We start from the raw sequence: 25,188 nt of genomic DNA, 5'->3' as shown, positions 1-25,188 counted from the left end.
CAATGAAATCATGCTTTTTTATTGTTCTAGTTAGGTTGAAGCTAAACGTGACTTTTTCTGGGAAAAGTTACATACGAGCTCGGTATTGCGCATGGTTTTGAGTTATTGGGGGAGAAATTTTGAGGAAAAAATTAGGAGCAGGAAGCATATGAAATGTTTAAACGGTAATTGTATGTTGAACTAGAATTAAAAATTAAACTAACGAAGGAAGGAGTTAAAGGAGCGATTCGAAGATGAACACGATAGAATGTCTGCGAGATGAATGCCTCACGTCAATAAATTATTATCGGTCTTAACCTGTATGAATTGAACAGCTGCTCAAAAGTAGTAATTTGCGAAGGAAACGATTGGAAGGATGTAAATCAATCAAACTAAGAATATCTAGAGCATCAGCATAATTAGAAGGGAAACTACCAATAAAACAAGACTGAACAAACGAGCCTCTTCCAACGTTTTCCAGGCCTAAAGCACGATACCTGGCCTCATGATCCACTGGAACAGTTTACCCAGTGTATTCTTCAGAAACATCCATCGGGAGAAACGTCATAACCTTTAATTCTCGCGTTGGGAGATCTGGCTGCGGAACAGTATAGGATTTCGAGCCATATAATGAAATTGTAGTATCATTTAGCGATTGTAGTATTTCTAATGGACAATGGAATATTACAAGCTCGTTGTGGAAATTTGGAACGCAACTGTGGAGTTCTGCTATTACATAGCTTTGGTTTAAAGACACAGTGATTGAATAAATCATACGATTGGATATTATTTTTTACAGATTGCAAAGAGTTGCAATGCTGTATTCCAGCAGCAGAAGTCATGCACCTCATGCACAGGGTGTATGTTAAAGTCCTTGGATTTCTGTTTGGATTCTCTTCATCCAGCCAAGGTAAGTTAAGGCCATTGCTGCCAGCAGAATTTAATACCAGGCGCCTAGGTCCTTGATTAAAGTGACTCGACTGACGAACTTGTGCGATAACTGAGCTGAGAGAAAAAATATTATCAGAGGACTTCTTGTACTGTTCCTGGACTATTCTTGTATATTTGAATGGAATAATATTACATTTATTAAGAGAAGGAATAGAGTAAGCACAGATTCAGTAATACGGAACTAAAGATACTAGGGATAAGGTTCACAATTGGCAGAGGAACAGTGGACCAATAAGGAACACGATTTTTGACGCCAGTTTAAATGAAAACGATTTGAAGAATTCATATGCTTGCAGATGAAAAAGGTATTGTACATAAAGTTGGAGAGTTTGTGGAACGTTTTTAGAATTTACTATGAATGATTTGAACCCAAATATTATGACAAGAGTACAAAATAGCGGAGTGTAGTAGAGTTCCATTTATCTAAGGAATGGTTTGAGAGCAAGGTGAGCTTAGAAGTTAAAGGAGCCCATTCATTGAGAACCGATTCAAAGGCCGATTGAAGCTCATAAACCTAACCATAACGTGATAAAGATAACTGACAATATTTATTTTGAAATATAAAATCAATCCGACAGAATGAAGGTGATGTTTTAAATAATAGTATCAACCTTAAAGCACCTTCAAAATGTGCTCAAATGTGCCTTTCACGTTACTTCTCCACCTAGAAGAAAATTAAGCCATTGATTGTTCGCACTAAAGGGCAAAGTTTTTCACGCCCGCACAGACAATCTTCCCATCCATTACCTTAGCACTGACCTTGATTTTCAGCACTTGAAGTTGATGCACATTTCTGCAGCAAACTTACCGGAAACAGGTCACCAACAGACAGGGTACAAAGCACAACACAAAGTACCAAGAACAATTGATAAAACATAACACAAAGGAAGGAAAAGGACACAAAAAGTATGAAGCAAATCCGTACCAGTTTGGTGTTTCATTTTTCACACCACATACAGATACATCGTCCCGTCCCGGAAGCGACCGCGTTGCTGATGTGTTCGCCGCAGGACTCGCTCGTTTTTTTTTTCTCTCTCGTGCGGCAAATGAGGATGAAGTGTGAAAAATTCATTCAAATTAATTCATTTTATGCGCACCGTCTGACACTCGTTTGTTTGTGCTTTTCTTAGCACTGTTTTTGCCACCTTTTGTCCCGAGGGTGGTTCGCCGTACAACGGCAGCAACTTTTCGGTGGCTTGTTTTTCGTCCTTGAGTCTTCGGTTGTTCGTTTGTTCCATGCTCAAGCAACTCTCAAGCAGCGAGAGGCCAACAAGCCATGAGGAGAGCATTTTCTTCTACCGAAAGAAATGGCCGTTCGGCAAGCAACAGGCAGCGATTTTGCCAGCGGGCTTTGCTTAGCTTTCCCTTAGCGCGCGGACAAAGAAGCAGGAACACAAGTGGAGAAAAAAAAAAGAAAAGCAACACTTGCGTAACTGTCGATATGACGCGACGGGAAGCGAACGAGCGAATGGTTGAAGAATTCACATTCAAAAGCTGGCCCGTGTTTTGTGACAACACAACAACAAGGTGCACGCGGGAAGCATTCCCGGGAGCCGAAACGATGGCCGAACGCCATCAGCATAATGATAGCGATGGATTCAACCGTGGCCGGTTGGTAGGTGCAATCAGGCCGGTAGCAAATTGGTTCACCAACAAACATGCTGTCAGTCGGATGCTGTCAGTGTGCTTGTGTTTACAGGTGTTAGTAGACAGACAGGTCGGTGCCTTCGTTTCTTAGTGAGCTCGTCATCCGGGGAGGCATCTAAATTGTTCATCTTTGCTATCGGGGACTTCCGATCGAACAACGAAAAAGGGTTGTGTGATTGGTTCGGGGCGAAACGGGAAAAAATAGAAACTACGCCACAACAGACTGGATGAGGGATAGAATTTCTTAAAAACACAATCTAAAGCACGGCACACCGATGAATATGCAATGAGCATTGGGCGAGTAGTGATGGTGGTGGCATCATCACCATCAGCTGCATAAAGCGACGATTGCGATTATGATAAACTCCTACACTAACAAGGCAAAACCCCCATCGTTCGTGCCCATCCGCCATAAGAACACCCCCTAGTTCCGACGCGGATTGCGATTGTCTTCATTTTAGGATGATGCTTCACCCCATTTCAGGCTTCCGACATAATTTGGCAAACCGAACCGGAACCGGTGCAAAACATTAGAGCAACAGCAGAACATCAACGAGCATTCCGTGTTTTCCGCGGGGAAAAGCACGGCACTAATCACGGCAAAGGGCGAGAGTCACACCATTATCTTCATTATCATCCGAAAGGCAATTATTTGATACTGAAGTAATGGAACGGATGGTGAGCGCTTCGTCTCGCTGGTTCGCTTCGCATTGGGGAAAGTTTTATGGAAATAATTTACCATGCGCTTCCTGGTAAATGATCGTATCCCTGATCCCGAAACGCGCGCGCGCGCTCGCGCTGGTAAAGCTAGCTATCGGTACGGTAACCTTAATCCTGTTGCAAAGTGCAACAGCAACGGCCAGCAATTCGCTCCATCTACCGTAACCGCGCCAATGAATGTGCCCGGGACGTGTCGAACGGGTCGCGAGATTCGAAAAGCCACGATCTCTGTTGACCTTTGGCTTGGCTCACGTTTATGCCAGGCCAGTGTCATGATTTATGCGACCAGATCCGGTACCAAAGGCACGCTCACATACACCAAGCACACACACACACACTAGCACAAGAGTGTGTTGCGTGGGATATTGGAGTGGTGTCCGGTTCCGAGGCGAAAGTGCACCGGATGCAGAAGGTGCAGAACGGAATGCTGCATACCGGTACGAAGGTTACGGGTTAGCAGGGTTAGCGGGGATCCGTTTTTCCCACGCCCACGTCCAAGTGCTGTGCGATGCTTTGGTGAGTGTTTGTGTGGGTTTGTATGGAGCGGTTCAGACGACAACGATCGTAAAATGAGAACGAGAATGAGAACAATGCAGTTGCTTGTGGCTGGAATGGTGCTGCTGCACTATGCACTAATCACATAAATACTGATGGACTAACGGTACTTTACTAGAACACTTTAATTAATTATAATTGATCTTACCTCTTTTTCTAAAATTAATTTTAAATTCTTGGTATTTTTTCCCCCAAAATTTCCATTCCGAATTAATTAAAAAAGTTTCCTTTCAATAATCAAATTAAAATTCTCCATTCAGCTAACACATTCCACCATTAGTCAGAACGGTAAGCTTCCCCTATCATGCTAGCCACAAAGACACAAAGAGACAAATTCGTAAACCAAACAACACAAAGTTAATAATGGGAAGCGTTGCACCACGGTACGGTACACGTAAAACCAGCTCATTGAATGCATTTTCAAAAGGCTTCTTTTATTTTGTTGGTTTGTTAAATAATCTTGTAACACTTTGTACGACCTTGCATTGTGCCTGCTGCAGCTGCATTCCGGTCAGATTAATGTGCCGCTGCTGGTGGCAAAGGAAATATATTCCCTCCTTAATGCGCTCCAGCCCGAGCGCAATTCATAGCTCCACGTATTGTTGAAGTTTTTATTTATTTTAATTACTTGTTTTATTTGAAAAGAATATTTCTATTTTACAGACAAACACTTTATACAACTTATTAGTTAGATCACAAAATTTACTCAGAAGGAAATTTGAATTTTGCCCCTGCAAAGTATGCAAATTTACAATCAATTTGTTTTTAAATTAGCATGCCTGAAAACGTGCTTTACAGGTGGCGATTTTCTTTGTAAGTTTTTAATTATCTAGTCAAATTAACATCAATGAATTTAAACCTTAAAAATCTGTAGTTTTGCCTACAGTATTTGTCTTCAAAACTAACGACGCCTGTTGGTATGCAATTATAAATAAAAATTACATTTGAAAATTTCCTTCATTTTACAACTTTTGTTTAAAACATTTTCACCGCCCTTATAATCTTGGAAGAAGGTTAATAATTTAAGAAATATAATAATTATACTAACAACTATAGACTTGAGACATATTTTTATCATAACAAGGTTAAACATAACACTCAGTTCGATAAAGTTGTTGATATGAGATTAGCTTTTTTTGTTTCAATTTCTCAATGTTTCAGATAAAAATAAAGAGAACATTTTTTTACTAATACTACCATGTACAAATATGTCACCTTCTGTGCAAAATAGCGCCGGATATGTAGCTGTTGTTAACCATTGTCATTTAGAGTATTTTTGTTTTGCCTTCCAACAGCAATTATCCTAACTGTTAAATATCCATTTCGTTCCATTTTTGCTCCTAAAAGAAGGGTACAAAAACTACCGTTTTTTCGTCGTGATTTAAAGCACATTCATTCAGTACACCGCATCCAACAGCACAGGTAAAAACAAGTTAATCTCTTCTCCCCCCAGTTACGGGAACAACATTAAAGTTTATTCGAACTCGACGCGCCTATTAAAATGCATTCCGTGCACCCAGACCGGGTCGTTTCCTCATTGCCAGGCAAGCGTTATATGTGTGTCAAGGTCCCGCAGGGTAACGATTTGTGCTCTTTATGCATGACCCTTTAATCGCATCGTTGATTCCTGCATCAGGCACACTGGGCGGATGCCGCAATTTTGAATCGAAAAAAGGGGAATCAGGCTTTAGCTTTCGTTTCAAGGCAAATAGCTGAAGGGAATGGACATTGTATTAAAAAAACGTTTACCTCTTTTACACCTAGGCAACAGGCAATTTTATTGTACATGATGAAGGTTTCTAATAAAACACGGGGACATTAAAGTTGTTTGATTTGAAAATATTTTGTCCCAAATCATACAGAAAACATCCTGTAAAACATTGGTGAACAAATTTTAGTATGCTTTTATTACCCAAAAAAGGTAAAAGTTGTGTGGGTTTGCACTTAAACACGACAAATAGATTTTCATATAGGGGAATTGACAATCCCTAGCATGGCGCGGATTTCGGGCGCGGATATCGAGCAGAGAAAATGCCCCAAAAAAGAACACCTTTTAGCTCGCTGAATTGCTCGCCTTAGATAAAATTGACGCGCATCGTCCACTGTTAAGAGTGTAATCAAATCAAACCTCAATCGCAAAACCGAAAGGTTGAATATCCAAGCGATATAGAAAAGCAATTGGGAATATTCTCTTTTCTTTTTATTGCGAGCGCAGCACGTTTTTCGAAGCATAAAAATGGAGGCTTTTTTACAGATGCTATGTACATGGTTGGACCTGACCATTTATAGCTTCCTATTCATATTCTTTAAGCCGTGAAGTCTTATCCAGAAGATGAACTTAAATTTTAATAATATTTTACAAACCAGACCCATCTTATGCCCGGTGCTAAATCAGATAGCAAAACGTCGTTAAGCATCCTAGTTCCGCTTGTCCTAATTCATCAAAAAGAACAAACGAACAAACAGATCGTTTGTTACAACATGCTCCTTACCGAGCATCCACGCTAATGGCAAGTTCTGGTTGAAAAATAAGAATCATTTTTTGCCATATTCCTCCCCCAAACACCTATCATTTTGTTGACCAAACAGAACATAACCGCACAAGTCACTTCACAGGCAAACCTTTGCGGGGAGGGGGAAACTTTTTCTCCCGTTATGCAACGAGCAAACGAGCCGTTCCTACCGGCAAAGATGACCATCATCGTCATGACCACGAACTTCAATTCCGGCTGCCAGGCACGTTTTTCTGCAACGGCACGATTAATTGTGCCTAATGAAGCCAACTGTCCCCATGACGGATTAGGGCACTTATGGCCGGAACACGGTAGTGGAAGGGCAGCATATAATTATGCTATTAATTTCCCACCCATTACTGCCCACTGTACAGATTGTTCCTGATTTTCTGGCCTATAAATTCATAAAGAAAGTGACGCCATTACACGACAAAAGAGACTTGTCTTTTTGCTTAGGGTAGGATAGCTATTTAAAATCCCTCGTTATTAAAAACATGGTATAAAAATTTCACCAACTTTGTGCGTACCCAGCGGAAGTAATCTCAATTATATGTCTTGCCGCGACAAGGAAAAAAAAAAACAGGCAAACTCTCTCAACTCATGTGTGTCAAGCTTGTTTTAAAAGCAATCGGTCGTAAAACTATCCGAAGCACTTTTTTGTCGTTGTTCACCCTTTTACTTTCTTGTTACCCCGCATTCCTTTTACGACTCACCATCATTGTGATAAGTGCTTTACGGGTTTTCCTATTTTACGATGTGTCGATGATAGGAGTTTTTTTCTCTCTACCCCGCTCAAGAACTTTCATTTCAAACGGGTCACCCCAGGACCTACCTGACTGACGGGGGAAAGTGCAATTTTCTGCAAATAGTTTTTTTTGTATGTTTGCTTGTTCGTTCTAGCAGTTCGTTACTGCACTAAAGGATAAGCGCGTTTGCGATAAAGCTCTTTGAGAACTAACAAGCTTCGGCATTCACTTAACGTTGAGAGGAAACTGAATACAGTTTAGAGAAAAAATTGTGTTCGAAGGAATGTTGGTGTTTTGTTTAACTTTGCTTTTATGATTGCCCTTTGAGCTGTACTGTATTAACAGTTAAAAGTTTTTTTTATTGCATGTACAAAAAATGCTAAACTTTTAGATAAAAGAAACTAGTTTCTTTTTAATAAATCAAACGTACCTCAATTCTATTCAAAATTTTGAAACTATTCTGTAAAGGGGGAAAAACATAAATAAATGTGTAAAAATAATTTTAAGCTATTAATTTTAAATACACTACCTGTAATACAACCAGTAACATTTAAAATAACGAAATTTTTTAATTTTCCACCGTGAAGGGGTACGAATGTCGATCGAAACAGCCGCCGCCACCAAATGACAGCTGATCGTACCGTTTGACAGCTGCCGTCGCTGTCAACGCAACGCTCTTGTAACGGTCGGCGGCCGTTTAGTTTCGAAATCGGCGGCTGCTTACCCGCTTATATGTTTGTGCCCTCCCGTCCCAATCGGAAGGACGCGCGTTTTGTACTCGTAACGGAAAATCAATCACCGAATGGTGTTGTGTGTATCGAATGGCCAAAGTGATGGAGTTGTCCCTGGTGGCTCAATACGATGAGCTTCGGCGTTCGTTTGAAGTGTTTCGCGACGGTGCGGCCGAGGTGGAGTTTCTGCGCTTCGTCCAGCTGCAGGACGAGTGCCGGATGCAGTGGCTCAAATCGATCGAGGAAGCGAAACGGCTGCAGCACGAGCTGGACAATGCACTGCGCATCATTACGAACCTCGAATCGAAGCTGTTTCACGCCCGCAAATTGCTCGAGACGGAAACGAAGGCTCGCCGGCATGCGGAGCACGAGCGTGATTCGATGGAACGCAAGATGATGGCCGTGTGCGAGATAGTGCGGAACGAGCAAACGATCCGGGACGAAACGCGTGAACAGTTGGCAGTGTTTGCGACGGAACCGAGACGCAGATCGCGCCACGGTCACGCGGTCGATGGAGGAGCGGACCGGGAGCTAGGCGGCGTGGACAATGACATCAATTCCACTGGGTCGTTTCTGGTGGATCTTTCTCTGACGCAATCGGAAGATGATTTCCTGGAACCGCTCAAAATGCAAGCGAAACGAAAGTCGTGGAAGAAGCATCGCCCATCGTACAATAACAACACTAGCGTTAAGGTGCCCCAGGAGCCACCGAAACGTGTGATGGAAATTAATTCAACCTCGCACATCATGGAACCGCGCACGGAGGGTGAAATTATTGCACACGCCAAGATAACGGTCCCGACCGGACCAGACGGTGGACCGATTCAGGCCGAGTCAACTTTCCGCACGATGGCTCCCCAAAACCGACTTCCTCCGGCGGTTGTTTCGAGCTGCGCATCGTCCAACTCTACGGCCGCAACCATCGTCAATGTGGCACCAACCACACCGGCACAGGAAAAACAAGAACCCAAGAAAACGGTCATTCAGCGGCAGCACGATCTGGTCGGTCGAACGTTCATTAGCTCGGACACATGCAACCAGTGCCAGGAACGGATCCGCTTCGGTAGCAGCGGTCTCCGGTGTCGCGAATGTAAGGCCCTGTTCCACGGGTACTGTCGCGAAAAGATATCCTTCCCGTGCGTACCGCAATCACAAACCAAGAACGTTCGTCGCGGTACAGCCAGCACCGCGACCGCTGCCAACAACGGTGGCCCTGCAACGCCACAAGCCTCGGGTGCCATCAACTGCCTGGAAGACTACTGTCCCTCGTCGAGCCCTCGCATCCCAGCATTGATCGTGCACTGTGTGAGCGAAATCGAAAACCGCGGCCTTACCGAGGTCGGCCTGTACCGTATGTCCGGCTCGGAGCGGGAGGTACGCGCTTTGAAGGAGAAATTTTTACGTGGCAAAACCATTCCCACACTTGGGCAGATCGATGTGCACGTGCTTTGCAGCTGCATAAAAGATTTCCTACGCACCTTGCGCGAACCACTCATCCCGTGCGCTCTTCTTGGTGAGTTCTCCAGCGCAGTGACGGGTAGTTCGAGCCCGAACAGTGACCATCGTACACGGGAACAGCTGTGCCAGTTGATCGAACGGCTACCGGCACCGAATCGCGATACGCTCGCGTTCCTTATGCTGCACTTCCAGCGGGTAGCCCTTTCGGAGCAGGCCAAGATGCCGATCGATAATCTGGCCCGTGTGTTTGCACCAACCATCGTGGGGTACTCGCGCATCGATCTGGACATGAATGCGATGTGTGCCGAAACGTACGTGCAGTTTAGCATCGTGCAGGCAATGTTGCAAATTCACACCGACTACTGGAGCCAGTTCATCCTGCTACAACCAGCAAGCGGTTGTTACGGTGAGGAGAGCGGTAAGAAGGGTACCGCCCCAACACCAGGCAGACGCGGTGGTGTGGGCGAGCTTATGACGCAAGCGCTGGAAAAGGAACGACGCATGGAAACGCCGATATTGCGCCGGCCTCGCAAGGACAGGAAGTATTATGCGACACCACCGTATAAGACGTCGAAGGATTGAGCCGGATCGGCAGAATGATGCTGGAGAACGTGAATAGGAGGAAGAGAGAGGCGCGCTTAGAGATTTAGTTACTTAAATTAACCATACTGTTAATGATACATTTTCTTATCCTTTTCTCTTTACATATCCCATTCAGAGGGTGTATAAACTTGTTGTTCCATCCACATTTGATACATAAATAATAATAAAAACGCAATTTCCCTAACCACAGCATTCGTTTTGCTTCTGAAATTAACTATAATGAGCGAGCAAGGAATCATTTGTATTGTTAAACATCACGGCATAATCCTTATCATTATTGTACAGTTGCGCTTGAAGAGTTTTTTGGAGTAATTTACAAACAATTGCTAAAAACATCTTTCCATATTGCTTACATATTTTTAAATACTTTGCGGAAATTGGGGCCAGTGTGACTCGTTCAGCAATTTATGCTCTAACTTATACATGTTATTTTAAAAGCTGAGTATGCTTTTATTGTTATTTTACATTCATTAATCAGTCCCAGAAACAAAAAAATAATATTATGTATTATTATGTTATTTTAATTTAAAATTTGGCTTTTTATGAAAAAAATATTGTTTCTTGAGCTGCCTTCATAATTCAACGTCTTTGCGTCTCAACTTTGTCATGAAAATCACAGTTTTTTTATATTTTGTTTTTTTTTGTGTATTGAGAACCGTCATTAAATGGATGAAATATTTTAAAATAATACTCGGTTTCGGTGACTCAGCAGAAAAAAGATGATAAAAATGACAAGCAATGACTATTACTCATGAAATTCGGTATACTATATAAAGTACGAAGTACAAATTACTCATACTCGGTTGGTCACTTAACTAATTTTTTACTGAAAAAATTATATGTAGCTCACATGCCCGCGACACACACTTGCCCCAACTTCCACTAACTTATCTTTTGCCATAACACCATAGGAACAGTTAAGGATCTTCTTGTCAATTTTTGACCCAGGTTCTTGGTTCTTGTAGGGATTGCACAGAAAATTGCGCTTTTTTTCAAAGAGAAATGATTAAGAAATTATCAAAACTGAGAACTGATCTTACCTGCAATAACATATTACATAAGGAAAGATAAAATACAATTATAACAAATGATAATTGAATTCCCATAAATTATGGAAATGGTTTCAAGGTTATACGAAATTATTCGATTGTTTTGCTGAGTAATTAAAAAAATATTTTTAGAAAAAATCCATTCTAGGTGGTTAGTACTCGAAATAATCTTAATTTACCAAAAATGTCAAAATGTATGGTGCTTTTATGTTTTTTTTAGTTACTGTATTTCAAATGCCTGTATGGCATTTGATCCTTGGCGCGATCCAATCGGATGTCCAGCCGACCCCGTGTGGAATTAACCCTGAAAGAAAGGACATCATCATCGTTCCAAGTCGGTAACAATTGATCAATACAGCAGAAGTAGCATACAGCAGAAGTAGACAAAAAAAAGTTCACCAACGTATCGAAACCACACACCCACCCGGTCCGATTGACCACCGCCTCATCGATTCTCCCCAGAGAAGAGAAGATTGGCTAAATTAGAAGAATATAATCTCAGCGGGATATGATTCAATTTGTTTTCATCAACAACTTCCACGGTTCGATGCCGAAGCGTCCGATGTGTTTGTTTGTCTTTTTCACAGCCGGAGCGACCACCGGGTCAATTTTCCTCACCCTCACCATATGCACCTACTGTGCGCATCCGTACGAGGACGGCTTGATACGACGCGGGAAAAACTCCCCTGACGTGATCCGACCGAAGTACTGGCAAGTTGTGTGGGCTGAAGAATGAAACTGTTCAGCTTCCAGTCCCGCAAGTGATAAATTTTTGATGAAATTGGAAATAGAACGGTTTTGCTCCTCGAACTTCTCCTTCGCGACAACAACGTTCGCTAGCATAATAGAGCAGGCACGAAGCCTCCCGTAAGGGTACGGGTTGGAAAGGATGCTTGGTCTAATTTAATTACGTATGTCCTTAATTAGCAGCAACCGGAGGAATCCGTCAGCATCCGCGTTGACTTTGGACGATCACCATCAGTCTAGCCGGCCCCCGGGCTTCTCGGTGGTAAATTCGGCCTATCCAAAAACTCATCCTCACACACTGGCCAGTTATATGACCGTCCATTTCGAGTACGTGCGAAAGTGTTGCGCGTGTGTGTGTCGGTTGTTCTCCCTTTACCCTCCCCAAAAGGCCACTAACGCCCAACTTTTGCTCACCGAAAGGAACAGAAGCCCTATTTAACGATTCGTCAATGGTAAAATTAGATGTAGGAGGTCGCGTCCATCCATTCCGTAGGTTCCATCCATTGGTTGGTGAGTGCGCGTGTGAGTATTATTACTATTCCAGTCCGATTTGGTAGCAATCGACACGTTTGATAAATTAATTATCCCATCCAGGCCATCGAAGAAAAAGGAGGCCGAACTGTACCGAAATAGGAGATTCTGAGAAGGTAGTTTGCTTCACGTAATGGCTGGTAGATTGGTAAGATTGCTATCCTTTCTGTGGTGTCCAGTGAGCGAAATCGTTTCCTACACGGTTTCGAGAGGGCAAGATTATCACACTGGTTGTGGAATTAGCCGCCGATTAGTTAGAATTCTGTGGGCTTTCGGTAAGTGTATAAAGAATAAGGGAAGAGTCTCAAGATAATAGTGAGAGTAGGAACTATACTGGTCACGTGGTGAGAGTAACGCCAAACGGAACCATGATCTATGACGAAAATATATCCTCGTGAGCGTGAGGAAGTTGCGATGATCGCGATGCATTTTCCTTGATCACTGGTCATAATTTGTTTCTGCCTTCTGTAGGATAGATAGCGCATACTTCGCATCTTGTTGCTTGGAAATAACTTACAAATTTATTCAAACTCACAAAGTGTAAGAAGACAAGTGTCTGCATAAAACCGTGAAATGACACCGGTTAGTCTCCAAGTCAGTTGGATTTAGGGGAACCGGGGCTTTTTCGTTCCACATCTTCAGCTCAACCGTCAGAGGATTTATCCAACGTTTGAGGAAAATCCTAGAAAAGATCCCGACGACCGGGTTTAAAATCCTATTCCTACCCTTCTCCCGAGGGCTCAGCTCTGGGCTCAGTGGTATCGACAAGTATAGTGAGTCATTCGATGGCTGGCGTGACCTAGTAGAGGCCATTAAGCCAAGAAGAGAGAGATCAAAGATCGGCTGTATTAAGCAAAGTCTTCCAATCAAAACTATCTACGCTTAAGCAGTTAGTAATCACTAGGACCAATTTTTTGACGATCTTCGTGGAGTGGAGTATTAGGCCTTCAAGAGCCTAGACCATCGTCTAGCAACAGTGGCAGATTTAAACCTTCGGAACCCGAAAGCGGAGTTTCCGTTAAGGCATGAGTTAAAGGAGAGTGATTCTTTGTGATTCCTGGGACCCTTTTCAGCTCAGTTCGCGTACCGTTAAATCCGCCACTCCCTAGCGAATTTATTCTCTCTGAGGTTCTGTTTTCCCACTTTATCCTATAAAGTTGTTGCTTAAGTATCGAAGAAAATTTACTAAATTGAATGATAAGATCTCTTGGAAGCTTATTCGACCGCGTGAGAGAGCTCTTGGAGGCGGAACCCTTTGGACGAACGTTAAGCAGCGAAAAACGCGTGTTTTGAGGACTGACGCAATCATTCTGTACGTAATACGTAAGAGCACCAAACGGTTCCAAAGCTTCACAATCATGAGAGAATTTTGAGCTTCTTTCTGTAGTCATGAATCACTCCAATTCTCCGTTTAGTTTAGTATATCTTTAAATCGCTGCGAGGTTCATATTATTCTTCACTAACACATTTTCGAGTGTTCTTAAACGCATGCCAAATGATATGATGAAATAATTCTTAACATAAAATTAAAAAATAAAATGACTGATTCCTGATGAATTTATACCCCACTGGCCGCAAAATAAAGAAAACAAACTTCGAATGTACCTTCCTCGAAGGTAACCCTAACTGAGGTTTAGATGTGTTCTATAACTCATTCCAACGTGCTTGAGTAGGCGCTAATCAGCATCTGCGATCCATCGACCGTCGCCCAACAAACAGTGTGCGTCTAAACCAAAAACCATCGCGCTCAGATTTCAGTGCGAACTTTCAAACATTAATCTTGGTACACGATGAAGCGCAGATTTGAATTCTTCCGGATCCATGCTAGAAGGATGAACCTTTTCTTTCTCTTTTTCCCTTTTTATCCTTCTATTTTCCGCGCTTAAGCATCAGCCAGACGAAGTAGCGCGTTCTTTGCTCGAACCCTAGCAGCAAGACTTGTTAATCCAGCCCCGTCATCTAGCGGGGGAAACACATTTCACCCCTGGTGATAATCTGTGCCGGCTCCATCTCTGCACAGCTATTACAAACTGCGGTCGTAGAACAATATCGTCATGGCAGAACCGCCCGCCGGATCGTTCTTGTCAGGACAGTAAAAGAAAGCAAAGAAAGGAAAAAAGGACCCTCGAGTCCTTCGCGAAACCGGTGAAGAATGGGACGGCCCTGTTATTCATCGCGGTATGGGCATACCTTTGCTTCGTGGCCTAATCATGGTGCTAACGGGTCGCCACAAGTACAGCGCAGTAGCGCTTCGTTCTACAAGCCTGCGGACTCGCCCCGGGAACATTCTTGGTGGCATGGCGGCGAGCCGTAGTCTTCAAATTAATCTTGAAATAAAAATAGATTGCGCACTAAATTGGTCCGGAAGTGTTTTATAATCTGTGGCCTACCTTTTTTTTTTTTTGCTTCGTCCTCCTCCCTTGTCCGCGATGGTGTACCGTTCGTCCGCATCCGGCGGTGGTGCATTTTGCTTTCCGTCGTTTTGCTTTGGTCGATTTTTCCGGAACCCATTATTGCGTCCGGAATTCCTTCGCACAGAAGGATCGGTAACGCCATGTTCTTTTCTAGGTTCTTTTCGCTTCACCTCTGCTTTCTTTCGCCATTTTTTTCTGAAAAAGTAATTCTTACTTTCCTACCCTTGTCTCATCGGTGGGACATTCTTTCCAGGTAGACGCCATCGCATTAGCTGATTGCGAGGGAAAGCACAAGGAAAAATGGTAATCATTTTTTAACACAGAATCACAGAATCAAGTATCACAGTAGAAAGCCGTTTCCTTGCCGAAGTCCTGTATCGCATTAAAACACATAAGTAAAAAAAAAACACACTTCCGGATACAACGTAACCAACCCTGATCGCGATGCGCTCCGATCTGTCCGACGACAAGCACAGTGTGCAGTTGGCCGCGGCCGAAATCGCCGAATCGTCCGACACGAGCGGTTTCTACGAGCTTGCCTCGAACGGTTCCACGAACGGTATCATCAATGGAAGTGGACACCATACGCATCAGCATCACCATCAGCACCATCCGCATCATCCGCACCAGCATCCTCATCATCAGCAGCAGCATCACCAGCATCACCAACATCACAACAGTCAGCATCATCATCATGCTGGCCATGCCCAGCATCAGCATGAGCTGCAGCAGGATAAGAATGCAAATCTGCTGCAACAAAGTGAAACCCTCACGACCACTGCGGCCGGTGGTGTTACGCTGAGGGCTACCGCACGACCGAAAAGGGCCACCAGACGCATGCAAATGGTGAGTTAGTTTTATCGATTGCCGGTATGGCCTAGTGAGGATATTTGGGGTAGGACGCGAAAAACAAACGAGGTCATTTTTGTTTTTCTGCGGGAATTTAAGTAAAATTTTCCATTCCTTTGGAAGTATTGTTTTCAAAAAATGGCTTCTCTGTGGATAATTCTTTCTTTATCCCTGAGCAAGTTCACACGAGGTTTAATATACATTTTTCTACGCCACTTGTTCTTGTTGGGCGTACCCAGCCTCGACACCTACCAATATTCGGCCCCCCGCATTCGATAAGGGGAGAACAGTGCTTGCTCGAGGGAAAAAAAACCCTCCAATGATGGGGTTTTTATTTTGCGATAAAATAAGCTGATAGTCCACACTTTTTACGACTCTAATTACTGAAATCGATATCGGCGAGCTCTCCACCAATGCACCGGCACCGATCGGTTGGACATGGTTTGAAGGGGAAAAAAAAGGGAACCTTTTTTGCCACCCACCAAGTCACATGTAGCAAGGTGGGTGCCGCCGCGAAACCTGAGCGCCCTGCGTGTACACCTGCGAAAATTCAATCAGCCCAACCCGAACCTATCGGAAGGCGGGAGAGAGAGCACACACACACACACACACAAGCCGGTACTGCAGGACTGCCGAAAGGGCGACAAATGCTTGAAACCGGTGGGTATCGTGTTCCGGTGCGGATATTAAACGGTTTGTTTACTCTGTCATAATGATAATCGTGCCTTGAATCCGGTTCACGAATATTGGCCGCTGCACGGTTACGGACACGAAACAACTGGCCCATTGGGGGGGGGGGGGGGGGGTCAGGGAAAAAGCGGCAGTTTTTTTTTTAGTATGATTCGGACACTCACCTGCATATCCAGCTGCTTGTGCTTATTTGGTCCATCGTGTTGTGAGGAGCGGATGTATTTCTGTGTATTTTTTTAAGCAGCAAGAAACATCTTCCATCGAGCGCGGCGAAAAGCGAAAGTCGTAAAAGAAGGTTTAGAAGAAAAGTGAAATGAGTTTTGTATCGGAAAGCGTGGGATAGTAACAGCGTGGTACAGTTTATGGTGCTATTACCAGTAGAAGAACGATTTGCAATCGATCATGTATTGGATACGGGTGGGGTGTACGCCAAGGGGTTTCTCTTATGCGGGGAGTTAATCGAAAATTAAACATGAATTAAACAAGGTTTCGTAGTTATTGATACGATAAATTTCGTATGCCTTACAAAAAATGAAACGCTAAAAATTAAATGCCTTGAAAAAGTACGCTTCATACATGAAGCAATCGATAACCGTATTGCTACCAGGAAACAGGTGACTGTTTCGAAGTTTAGTTAGGTTGGAAATTTGTACTAGGTTACGCTGGCCTTAAAAAGGGCTTACTAAAATTGCTGCTACTACGTAGTTAGTAATCGTAATCGTAGTTAGTTACGTAGTTAGTTAATCAATCGTCCCTACGGGATAACGATCGGAATGGGATTTGAACCTCGGTTCTGTCGTGTGAAGACCGGCGCTGCTATCGCCGATCTTCTACCGGCGACATGACGCTTATAGAAATAAAGGTTCATATTATAGAAGCGTTTTCCGTCCCTGTCTTGATTAACGATTGATTGCATAAAGACAAGGACCTGCAATAGATTTTTACTCAAAAACAAAATTATAAGTACTAGGTACCACAGGATATAGCTACGTTGTGAGGTCAAAGCTTTTTATTTCAGAGTCGGGGCTAGTCAAGGCAGTGCTTCAAAATGCGAACAGAGCTTCATAATCAGAATCGAGCTGCTTAGTGAGGACAACACTAGTTGGGATATTCTTCACAAACCATTGTCACATGGGTAGTTTCTTCTATGACTTGATCGACGATCTTGTCCGGGATATTTCTGACCGTTAAGTCAGATGTTAGACATCTTGACACATAAGAATATAGAGTAAAATCCAGCGAAATTTGAAATCCAATGTCACTGTCCAATCGCACAAGTAGCCTCATCCTTTCATAAGCTGCTAGTTTCCTTACCCTGCAAACTGCCTTTTCGCAGGAAGCCACCATCGACCCGGACATGACGGACTCAAGCTCGCAAAGTGATGATACGAGCTGCGGAAGCAGCCGTACCGGTAGCCGGGGCAGTAACGGTGGCCGCTCGGGTCAGGGAGCGGCCGGTAATGGGAGCAGCAGCAGTGCAGCTCGACGCCGCAAAGGAGCCATGAACGCGAAGGAACGGAACTTACGGCGATTGGAGTCGAATGAACGCGAACGAATGCGAATGCACAGCTTAAACGATGCGTTTCAGGTGAGCTATCCTGCTGCCGTGCTTTCTCTCTCTCTCTCTCTCTCTCTCTCTCTCTCTCTCTCTATCTATCCTTTTTCGACTCAAATATCATGTCCTTGAGCAAATGTACGCCATTTTTTCCATCTTCTTGACCGTGTCTTTTCGACTTGTTCTTCTCTTGTGTTTTCGTTTTCATGATCACACCTACTTGTAATGGTAAAACATCGATTGTTATACGATATGCTTCGAACCTGGCGAACTTGACCCACCTTCTTCCACGACCGGTAACGGGTAATGTCTTTGTTTTGTACAGTCACTGCGAGAAGTCATTCCGCACGTCAAAAAGGAACGACGACTTTCGAAGATCGAGACGCTTACACTGGCAAAGAACTATATCACCGCGCTGACTGATGTTATAATAGTGATGCGTGGTGAAGGTGAGGCGGCAGCTGCCGCCAATGCTGGACTTCCGCTGCACGGTAGCGCCACGCTGCCTGCCATTACCGATGTCGGTACGGTGGCCAGTACGCTTGCGATGCAGAGCAACTGTCTCGCGGCGATTCAAAGCAAAGCGCAGCCGGAAGTTGTCGGTCCGTGTCATGCATCCGATGTGGATCCGATTTCCACCTCGCTCGACATTATATCCGCAACCGTTGGTAGCGCACTCGACTGCCACGAGCGTGTCCTGCAGCATCATCTCACGCTTCAGCATCATCCGCAGCTTCCTCAGCATCACCATCATCAGCAGCAGCAGGTGCAGGATGGTAGCAGCAGTAGCACCAGCAGCAATGGCAGCTCCACCAGCACCAGCAGTAGCAGCAACAGCACCACCAGCAACAACACCAGCAACCACAGCAGTAATGGTAGCAGCGCCAGCATTAGCAACACCACCGGCAGTATCATAGACGTGTCCGGTGTGGCGACGTCAAACGGTCACCATCAGCACCACGGTAGCATAAACAACAATCACCTTAATACCCACCATTTCAATAACAATAGCGCTAGCAGTATAGATATCGAAAACAGCTTCTACGAGGATCCATTTCAAATGATGTAATCCCCGAGAGTTCTTTCGAGCCGTAAGGTAGACACACACACAAGAGAAAAAAAAAGAAAGACATTCCATCCGGAAATGTTTTCGGTAGCTTACGGCAGACATTCTGCTGGGAAGAAAAGAATAAGTCCCACTCATTCTCTTCTGAGATAGTGGGCGGAAGTTCCCTATCTGTTGGTCTATTGTTTTGCGTAATCTCTTTCAGAATTCCGGAGCACCGGCAAGAACCCACCTACATGCTAAGATTTTTCGAGAGAGAATTGAAAATAGCAGACGACCTTTTTTTTTAAAATCGCATTAAAACGACAAGACACTATTTCTTCAATTTAAATGTTATCTGGAACACTGGGAACAGAAACCTTCTATTTTTACAGTGATTCCGGTTTTAATTTGTTACAAAGTTTGCACCTAGAACCTGCATCCGGACAACTAGAACGATACCTCTGATTTACCACGATTTCAATTTACATCACCGTCATATTCCTCTAGCTCTGACTGCAAAACAATACAAGTAACGTCACTGAAATCTCTTGACTTTTCCCTGATGCACGTATCCACTTTCCAGCAAGATCCTACCTGCCTGTCTGCCCTCCACAACTTCCTACTTGCAACTTCTCTCTCGTCTCGGTTATATGCTTTTGGCCATCCCTACTTCAATGTAGGCCACTCGGTTAAGGTAATTTTTTCGTTCCCGAAGGCTGGAAGGATACATCCGCCATTACCTTTACCGGGAAAAAAAACGTGCACCATGCACGGTGTAGAACAATCGCAACCACAAAAGCTTTATTTATTCGCCTCCAGTGCTGGACCGTGGACAGACACCCAGGTTGAGGGTGATTTATTATTATTCCACGTGCGGGAGGCGATATTCTACTCTCAGTGTCGGTCTGTGGACAAAAGTCCTTGAAGTTCTGCTGCAAACAGTCGGCCGTAAATGGTGACTTCTTTTCAGTTTTGCTCATATTAAGAATGACCATATGATTGTAATGCCTCCCACGGGAGAAGAGGAATCTTTTTTTGATGGGCTTTACGGGTTTTCGGTTATGTTTAGTGAAGAAGGACACTCCACAGATTTCTTCTAATCTGGAGAGTTAGATTCATTGTCTCTTTACGGTCGGGAAACTGGAACGATTGCGTCATACTGTTGAAGTACAATAAAAAAAGTTGCCATTACCATGATGTGTATTTTAGGGAGAACAGATTTTAAGCACACCATTGTGCAATGGATGTGCATAACGTGGAGCAGCATTTTGGGGACTTTTAATCTTTGTTTTTTCTGCTCACTGCTCACGCGCTATGAATGATCATAATCCATCGGGCCTGTATCACTAATCTAACCACCAACGAGCGACAGAACTCATTCATTTCCTTCTCAAGCCAACAAATAAACATCCTATGAATGGTGTAGCGCGAATAATCCGTTCCAGGAAAGCAACGATCTTAATCTGTCCTTTTGGAACACTAAAACACGAAGGATGAGGGAAAACATTCTTAAGGCTGTTATTCTGGTTTTATTTAGATTTCGGATCACATTCCTCACAGCCGCAAGAGCAAACAGATTAAGAATACCGATGAAGGAAAGCAATCGATCACTTACTCATTGTGTTTATCAATGAACGGGCACAGAACGGTGATACTAGTGGCGATGGAAATGGTCACGTTCGTACCGTTTCGAATTTTCTTTATCTAATATATTATATTCCAATCATTTTACATCATCCCGTGAACAAAACTTATATAAAACTTCGGTTCTTTTCCCTCTCGTGTGACTCACCCATCTACAGCACGTGCCTGTCGTTTCGGAGATGCATAATGGCTAAATGTATTTCGCATCTTTTTCAACTAAAAAACCTTAAATTTTTCTAAGCTTTTCAAATCCAATTACCACCATTCCAATGCTAAAGGTACGCGCGCTAGACCCGTTCCATGTGGTGGTTTCCCTTCACTCATTTTTTTTTTATTTTTTTTTTTGTGCCATTATCGAACGCCTAGTGCCCAAAACAAAGTCGCTAAACGAATCAAAACGAGTTTGCTCGCCGCTAGACAGGGTAGAACCGAAATCGCTAAGATATTCTTTTCCCTTACGAAATGTCCTTTCGTCCTTCGCGAAATAAATGCGATGGTTTGGGTGGTAAAAAAAAACGTATCACATCGATACGGCCGGCTTCAGGACACACAAAATCTCCTTAGAGCTTCTCATAGGGCATCTCGTTAACGCGCCGTACTCGGATAGATGCGTATCTTCGTCAAAGGCGACAGATAATAAATTTATCGAATTTTTTCCCCGCTGCTACTACTGTGTCATCCGTATCGTTTCGGGATCTACGGTTATCTCATCGGATAGGTTAGGATGATCCATTCTTACCCAGTTGGTCGTTCTTGCCTACCTGTCTGGGAACGACGGATGGGCACACTTCATTTTCACTTTCCTTTTCGATGAAGTGCTCTCAAGGTAGGGAAATGTATTTTTTCCAAATAGGCTTCCCTTTCTTTTCCCATTTTCAGTTCATGTCAGCTACCTTCGTCAGCGGGGCCCGTTGAACTTGCTTTAACCACCCAGGACTTTATGATGACCTTGTATTCAATTGTTGGAGTTGAAATGTAAAAGAGAGCCAACAAAAAAAGAAGTAGTGAGCAATAAACAGTGCTTGGGGATGAGGTATATGACGAAACACTTCCCTTGTTCCCCCTTTTTTGCCCTGGCACACCTCGCCAGAAGCATCATCACCGGAAATGATTCTGTTTCGTAAGAATTTCAAGCAGTAAAACGATTTAGAATTTAGCGAAAAGTTCGTCGGTTCCCACCTGTTTGTTATGGAAAATCGACCCGTTTTCAACCCATCCAACAGGGGGAGGGAGAAAGGTTTACGAAATCGTTATCTCCAATGACGACCCGTTGGTGCGTACGTGCGTGTTTTGAACCTGTCTTCGAAGGGTATTTGGCAATACGTCTTACGTCTATTGCTTATCATCTTCGCTCAGCCATTCACAAAGCTATCCAGATCCAAATAATTTTATTCTAGCTCAAATCGAACTGCCATAATAGGACAAGGCGCGTCGGGGTTGGGGTTATCGAAACGATTGAAGAAAGAATCTGAATACATCAATCATAATCATCTGTTTTTCTTCTCCCGGCTCGAAGCTTGATAATGGTGGTGGTACAGCGAGAAGCATTAGGCGCCTCCATTGGGTGCTTATTTTATAAGAAACCTTTGCCCTGGATGTTCCGATGCCTGTTATAGCTAGAATATAACATTTTATACCATTAAATTGGCATATACAGTATCAAAAATGGAAGTCCAAACACCGTAACATTTAGTTTTCTCGGTGATCCTTGATAATGGGTGCTATAGACGTGAAGCATTAGGCGCCTCCATTGGGGCTTACTTTAAGCACAGTCCTTGACATAACGATACGAACTAGCCCTTTCTGGTAGTGTTAAACATTTTGCTATATTTTTCCAATGGCCTTTAACCTTTACAATTTCTTAAAAGTGAAGAGATGTACATAAAACTGATTTTTAGCTAATTTTCTGTCCACTCATTCATGATTTCATTTTATCCTATGGGTGTCACATCTTCAATACAAATACATTTTATGAAAGGTTGTTGAAGAAGCCTTTTATGACATTAAAAAACCCAATGAATACATGCGATGAAAAATATTAAAAATCCAAATATTAAAAAAAGCGTATCTTGGCTATAAAAAATGCATGGCAGAGAGAAAAGCAAATGATAAAAATAATTTTAACAAAGGTCATCTTAATCGATTTGCATATTTGGATGAGTTTTAAAACTATTAATTTAATCAACAAAAATATTAATTTAAGTTTTAAAAATATTTACAAAACATAAATTTTTTATTCGTTACAACGTATTAGAACATCAATTGAAGTTATGTCTTCCTCAATAACAAATGTTCGTATGGTTATGTTAAGGAGCGTTTGCTTGGACCTAGACAGAAAAGTTAAATCTGATGATTCTGCCCTAGACTGAGAAAGTTGCCCCTTATTCAAGGAAAGGTACATCTTGAAGGTGTTCACAATTATGTTGAGGCACTGTATTTACGTCAAACCGATTTCACAATATTTTGTTAACTTTTTCCCAGCAAAAGAACCTACAATAGAACAAAGTAAGAGAATTATTATATGAAAAATATTTTTTACTGGTGCAGTTCAAAATGTTTTACTACTCTAACTATGGTGTGTGATCGTTTCCAACTCATCCTGTCAATTCTTGCCTCAAGACATTATAATGCTCTTTATTACCCTTGTACTATTATTGCCTACCGAATAACGGCGGCAATTCCTTTTCGACGGCAATCGAGCGACAATCATGCTTGAGCTCAATTATTGCCATTAAGCTTCACCCTCACGACACACAGCCATCGTTCAGGTGTCGGGTCTGGTGAACCGGCGAAACAAACCGTCGCCACATGTTGCTTCCCAATCAACAGCACATGCCGCGAAAAGGCGCCAAGAAGATAAATAGCGCAGCAAAAGTATTTATGTACATGTCTAATTCTATCAAACGATTCTTCGTCACCCATTGCGTCTTGATTGCGCGCCGGCCTCGCCGATAGCTTCTCGACCGAGTGTGTAGAAGACAACGCACCCTCAACAAAATTGATGGGAAAAACAAAAGCAAATCTTGTTCTTCAGCTTCTGCTTCGGTACGGTCGTCGGCCCGCATACGGTTGGAGAGATCCTTCCAAGAATTTCCATTCCATCCCTGCAACCGTATCGGATGGCAACGTTTCGCAGCGTTGGCATTCGGTACCCAGGCATGGGCAAAACCGGAGGGGCAGGAAAGAAATCCTTTAAGGAACCGTTTATAATAACATTACACGCAGATTTACGCATCTACAAAAGAAGAACCAATATCTCCCAAGGGTGGCACACACACGGAGCCATGAAGGTGTGAAACACCATTAACACACACGCACACAAATCTGTATGGTAGAATACATTTTTCGGAGCGCAGTTTTTCCACCTTCGACATTTGTTCGGGTTCCGATAAACCCAATACGGCCAATAGGGAATAATAGGGGTGGAACACCGAAAGAAAGAACCTTAAAACACTCGCCTTTTGAGAGGTTAGAAGAAAAAAAAACAGGACACACCAAGACGCCGGTTCCCATTCGTGTGGGATGTAGCTATAAGCTTATGCTCTCCGTGGGAAGAATTCGAAGAAGAAAAAAAAAGGCGACACGCGTTCCGCACAAGCCCTTCTTTTTCCCCATGTTTGCGCCGTATCATTCATCACCAAAGTGCCATAACGGAGAGGCGGAATGGAAAATATGCTCCCCATTTTGCGCCTTGAAAACATGAAGAAACGAGGTAGGACGATTTATCAGGATTTTCGTCAGTTCAACGCGTCAACGAATTTGTTATTCCATTTCTTGGGGTTTTTTTTTTTTGTCTCATTCACCCGTACCATGGCCCATTCAAACATTTTCCCGAGCATGAGATGTGTTGTGTTCCGATGTCAAATTCAACCCTTTTTGCAGTTTTTTTCCCCTTCCTTTCCCAAGTAATAACTTCTCCCAGACAAGGATGTTTGCGGCCACACTTTGCGCTAACATGTTTCTTTTTTGGATTGGATTCGAGAGCTACTTTTGAGGCGTTGTCATCGTCGTCGTGCTACTCAAAGCTGAAATCATCTGTTATCTGTTTTGTGTAGGATCTCACCACCAAGACGGCAACTTCTGCAGTCTTCAAAACCCTCTACACAAGGCTTTCGTCAGACCGGTGGTCTGCTGACGACATAAGGACACGCTGGTTCGGGTGTACTCCTTTTGGCATCCAACCGTCTCAATTTGGCAAGGAATATTTGCGTTTGACTCTGTGTGTATGTGTGTCCTCACTGATGACATTTCGCGACGAGTGTCTCACGCTTTCACTCGACGATGGCTCGGTGGCAATAGCGGAAAGATATTTATGTTAATCAAATTTGACATACCGCTTTCCGAGAATCAACCACGCACTTCCGCCACAGTCAAAGCCGTTGGCAAAAGGGTGAAGAAGGGTAGCTTTCAAAATACTAAAGAAGTGGAGGATTTTAGTCTACCAAAGATATCCCAACATGTGCCCATCACTCAGATATAATAAAACGAAGGACGGAAAGAGTTTTGTTTACGCAGGGAAAGGCTTGTTTTTCCGGTGATCGTCCTGGTGGTGGAGAGCTGCTTTGCTTTGACGGATTATCCGGTCCTTAAAAAGTAACCCGGCCTAGTGGCGATGAGGTAATTATTGCCGGTATCAAAATATTTACGGAACAGCCAACGGACATTGGAAAGCGGTTGGAAGTAGATTGGAATGAGGTTTGGAGTAATGGTAAACAACTATGCTTTAAATATGTTCGCTTGAAAGGGTTTTTTTTCTAT

At 43.3% G+C, this 25,188-nt stretch overlaps 3 protein-coding genes across 3 annotated transcripts in view; all 3 read left to right on the top strand.

Moving 5' to 3' along the window:
• Positions 1-25,188, top strand: part of LOC126564400 (pre-mRNA-processing factor 17) — a 375,930-nt gene that overhangs the window by 321,086 nt on the left and 29,656 nt on the right. The window lies entirely within an intron of this gene.
• On the top strand, positions 7,829-9,882 carry LOC126564288 (rac GTPase-activating protein 1). Its single transcript, XM_050221290.1, has one exon. It carries the CDS (start codon positions 7,933-7,935, stop codon positions 9,880-9,882), a length of 1,950 nt encoding a protein of 649 aa, XP_050077247.1. The 5' UTR covers positions 7,829-7,932.
• Positions 15,085-18,807, top strand: LOC126564655 (protein dimmed). The gene is made up of 3 exons (XM_050221743.1): positions 15,085-15,490; positions 17,520-17,771; positions 18,064-18,807. Exons 1-3 carry the CDS (start codon positions 15,089-15,091, stop codon positions 18,805-18,807), a joined length of 1,398 nt encoding a protein of 465 aa, XP_050077700.1. The 5' UTR covers positions 15,085-15,088.

The sequence above is a fragment of the Anopheles maculipalpis genome, chromosome 3RL (genome assembly GCF_943734695.1).
Source record: "Anopheles maculipalpis chromosome 3RL, idAnoMacuDA_375_x, whole genome shotgun sequence".
Lineage (NCBI taxonomy): Eukaryota > Metazoa > Arthropoda > Insecta > Diptera > Culicidae > Anopheles > Anopheles maculipalpis.
Note: the sequence above shows the minus strand (reverse complement) of the source record. Positions and strands in the feature narration are given on the sequence as shown.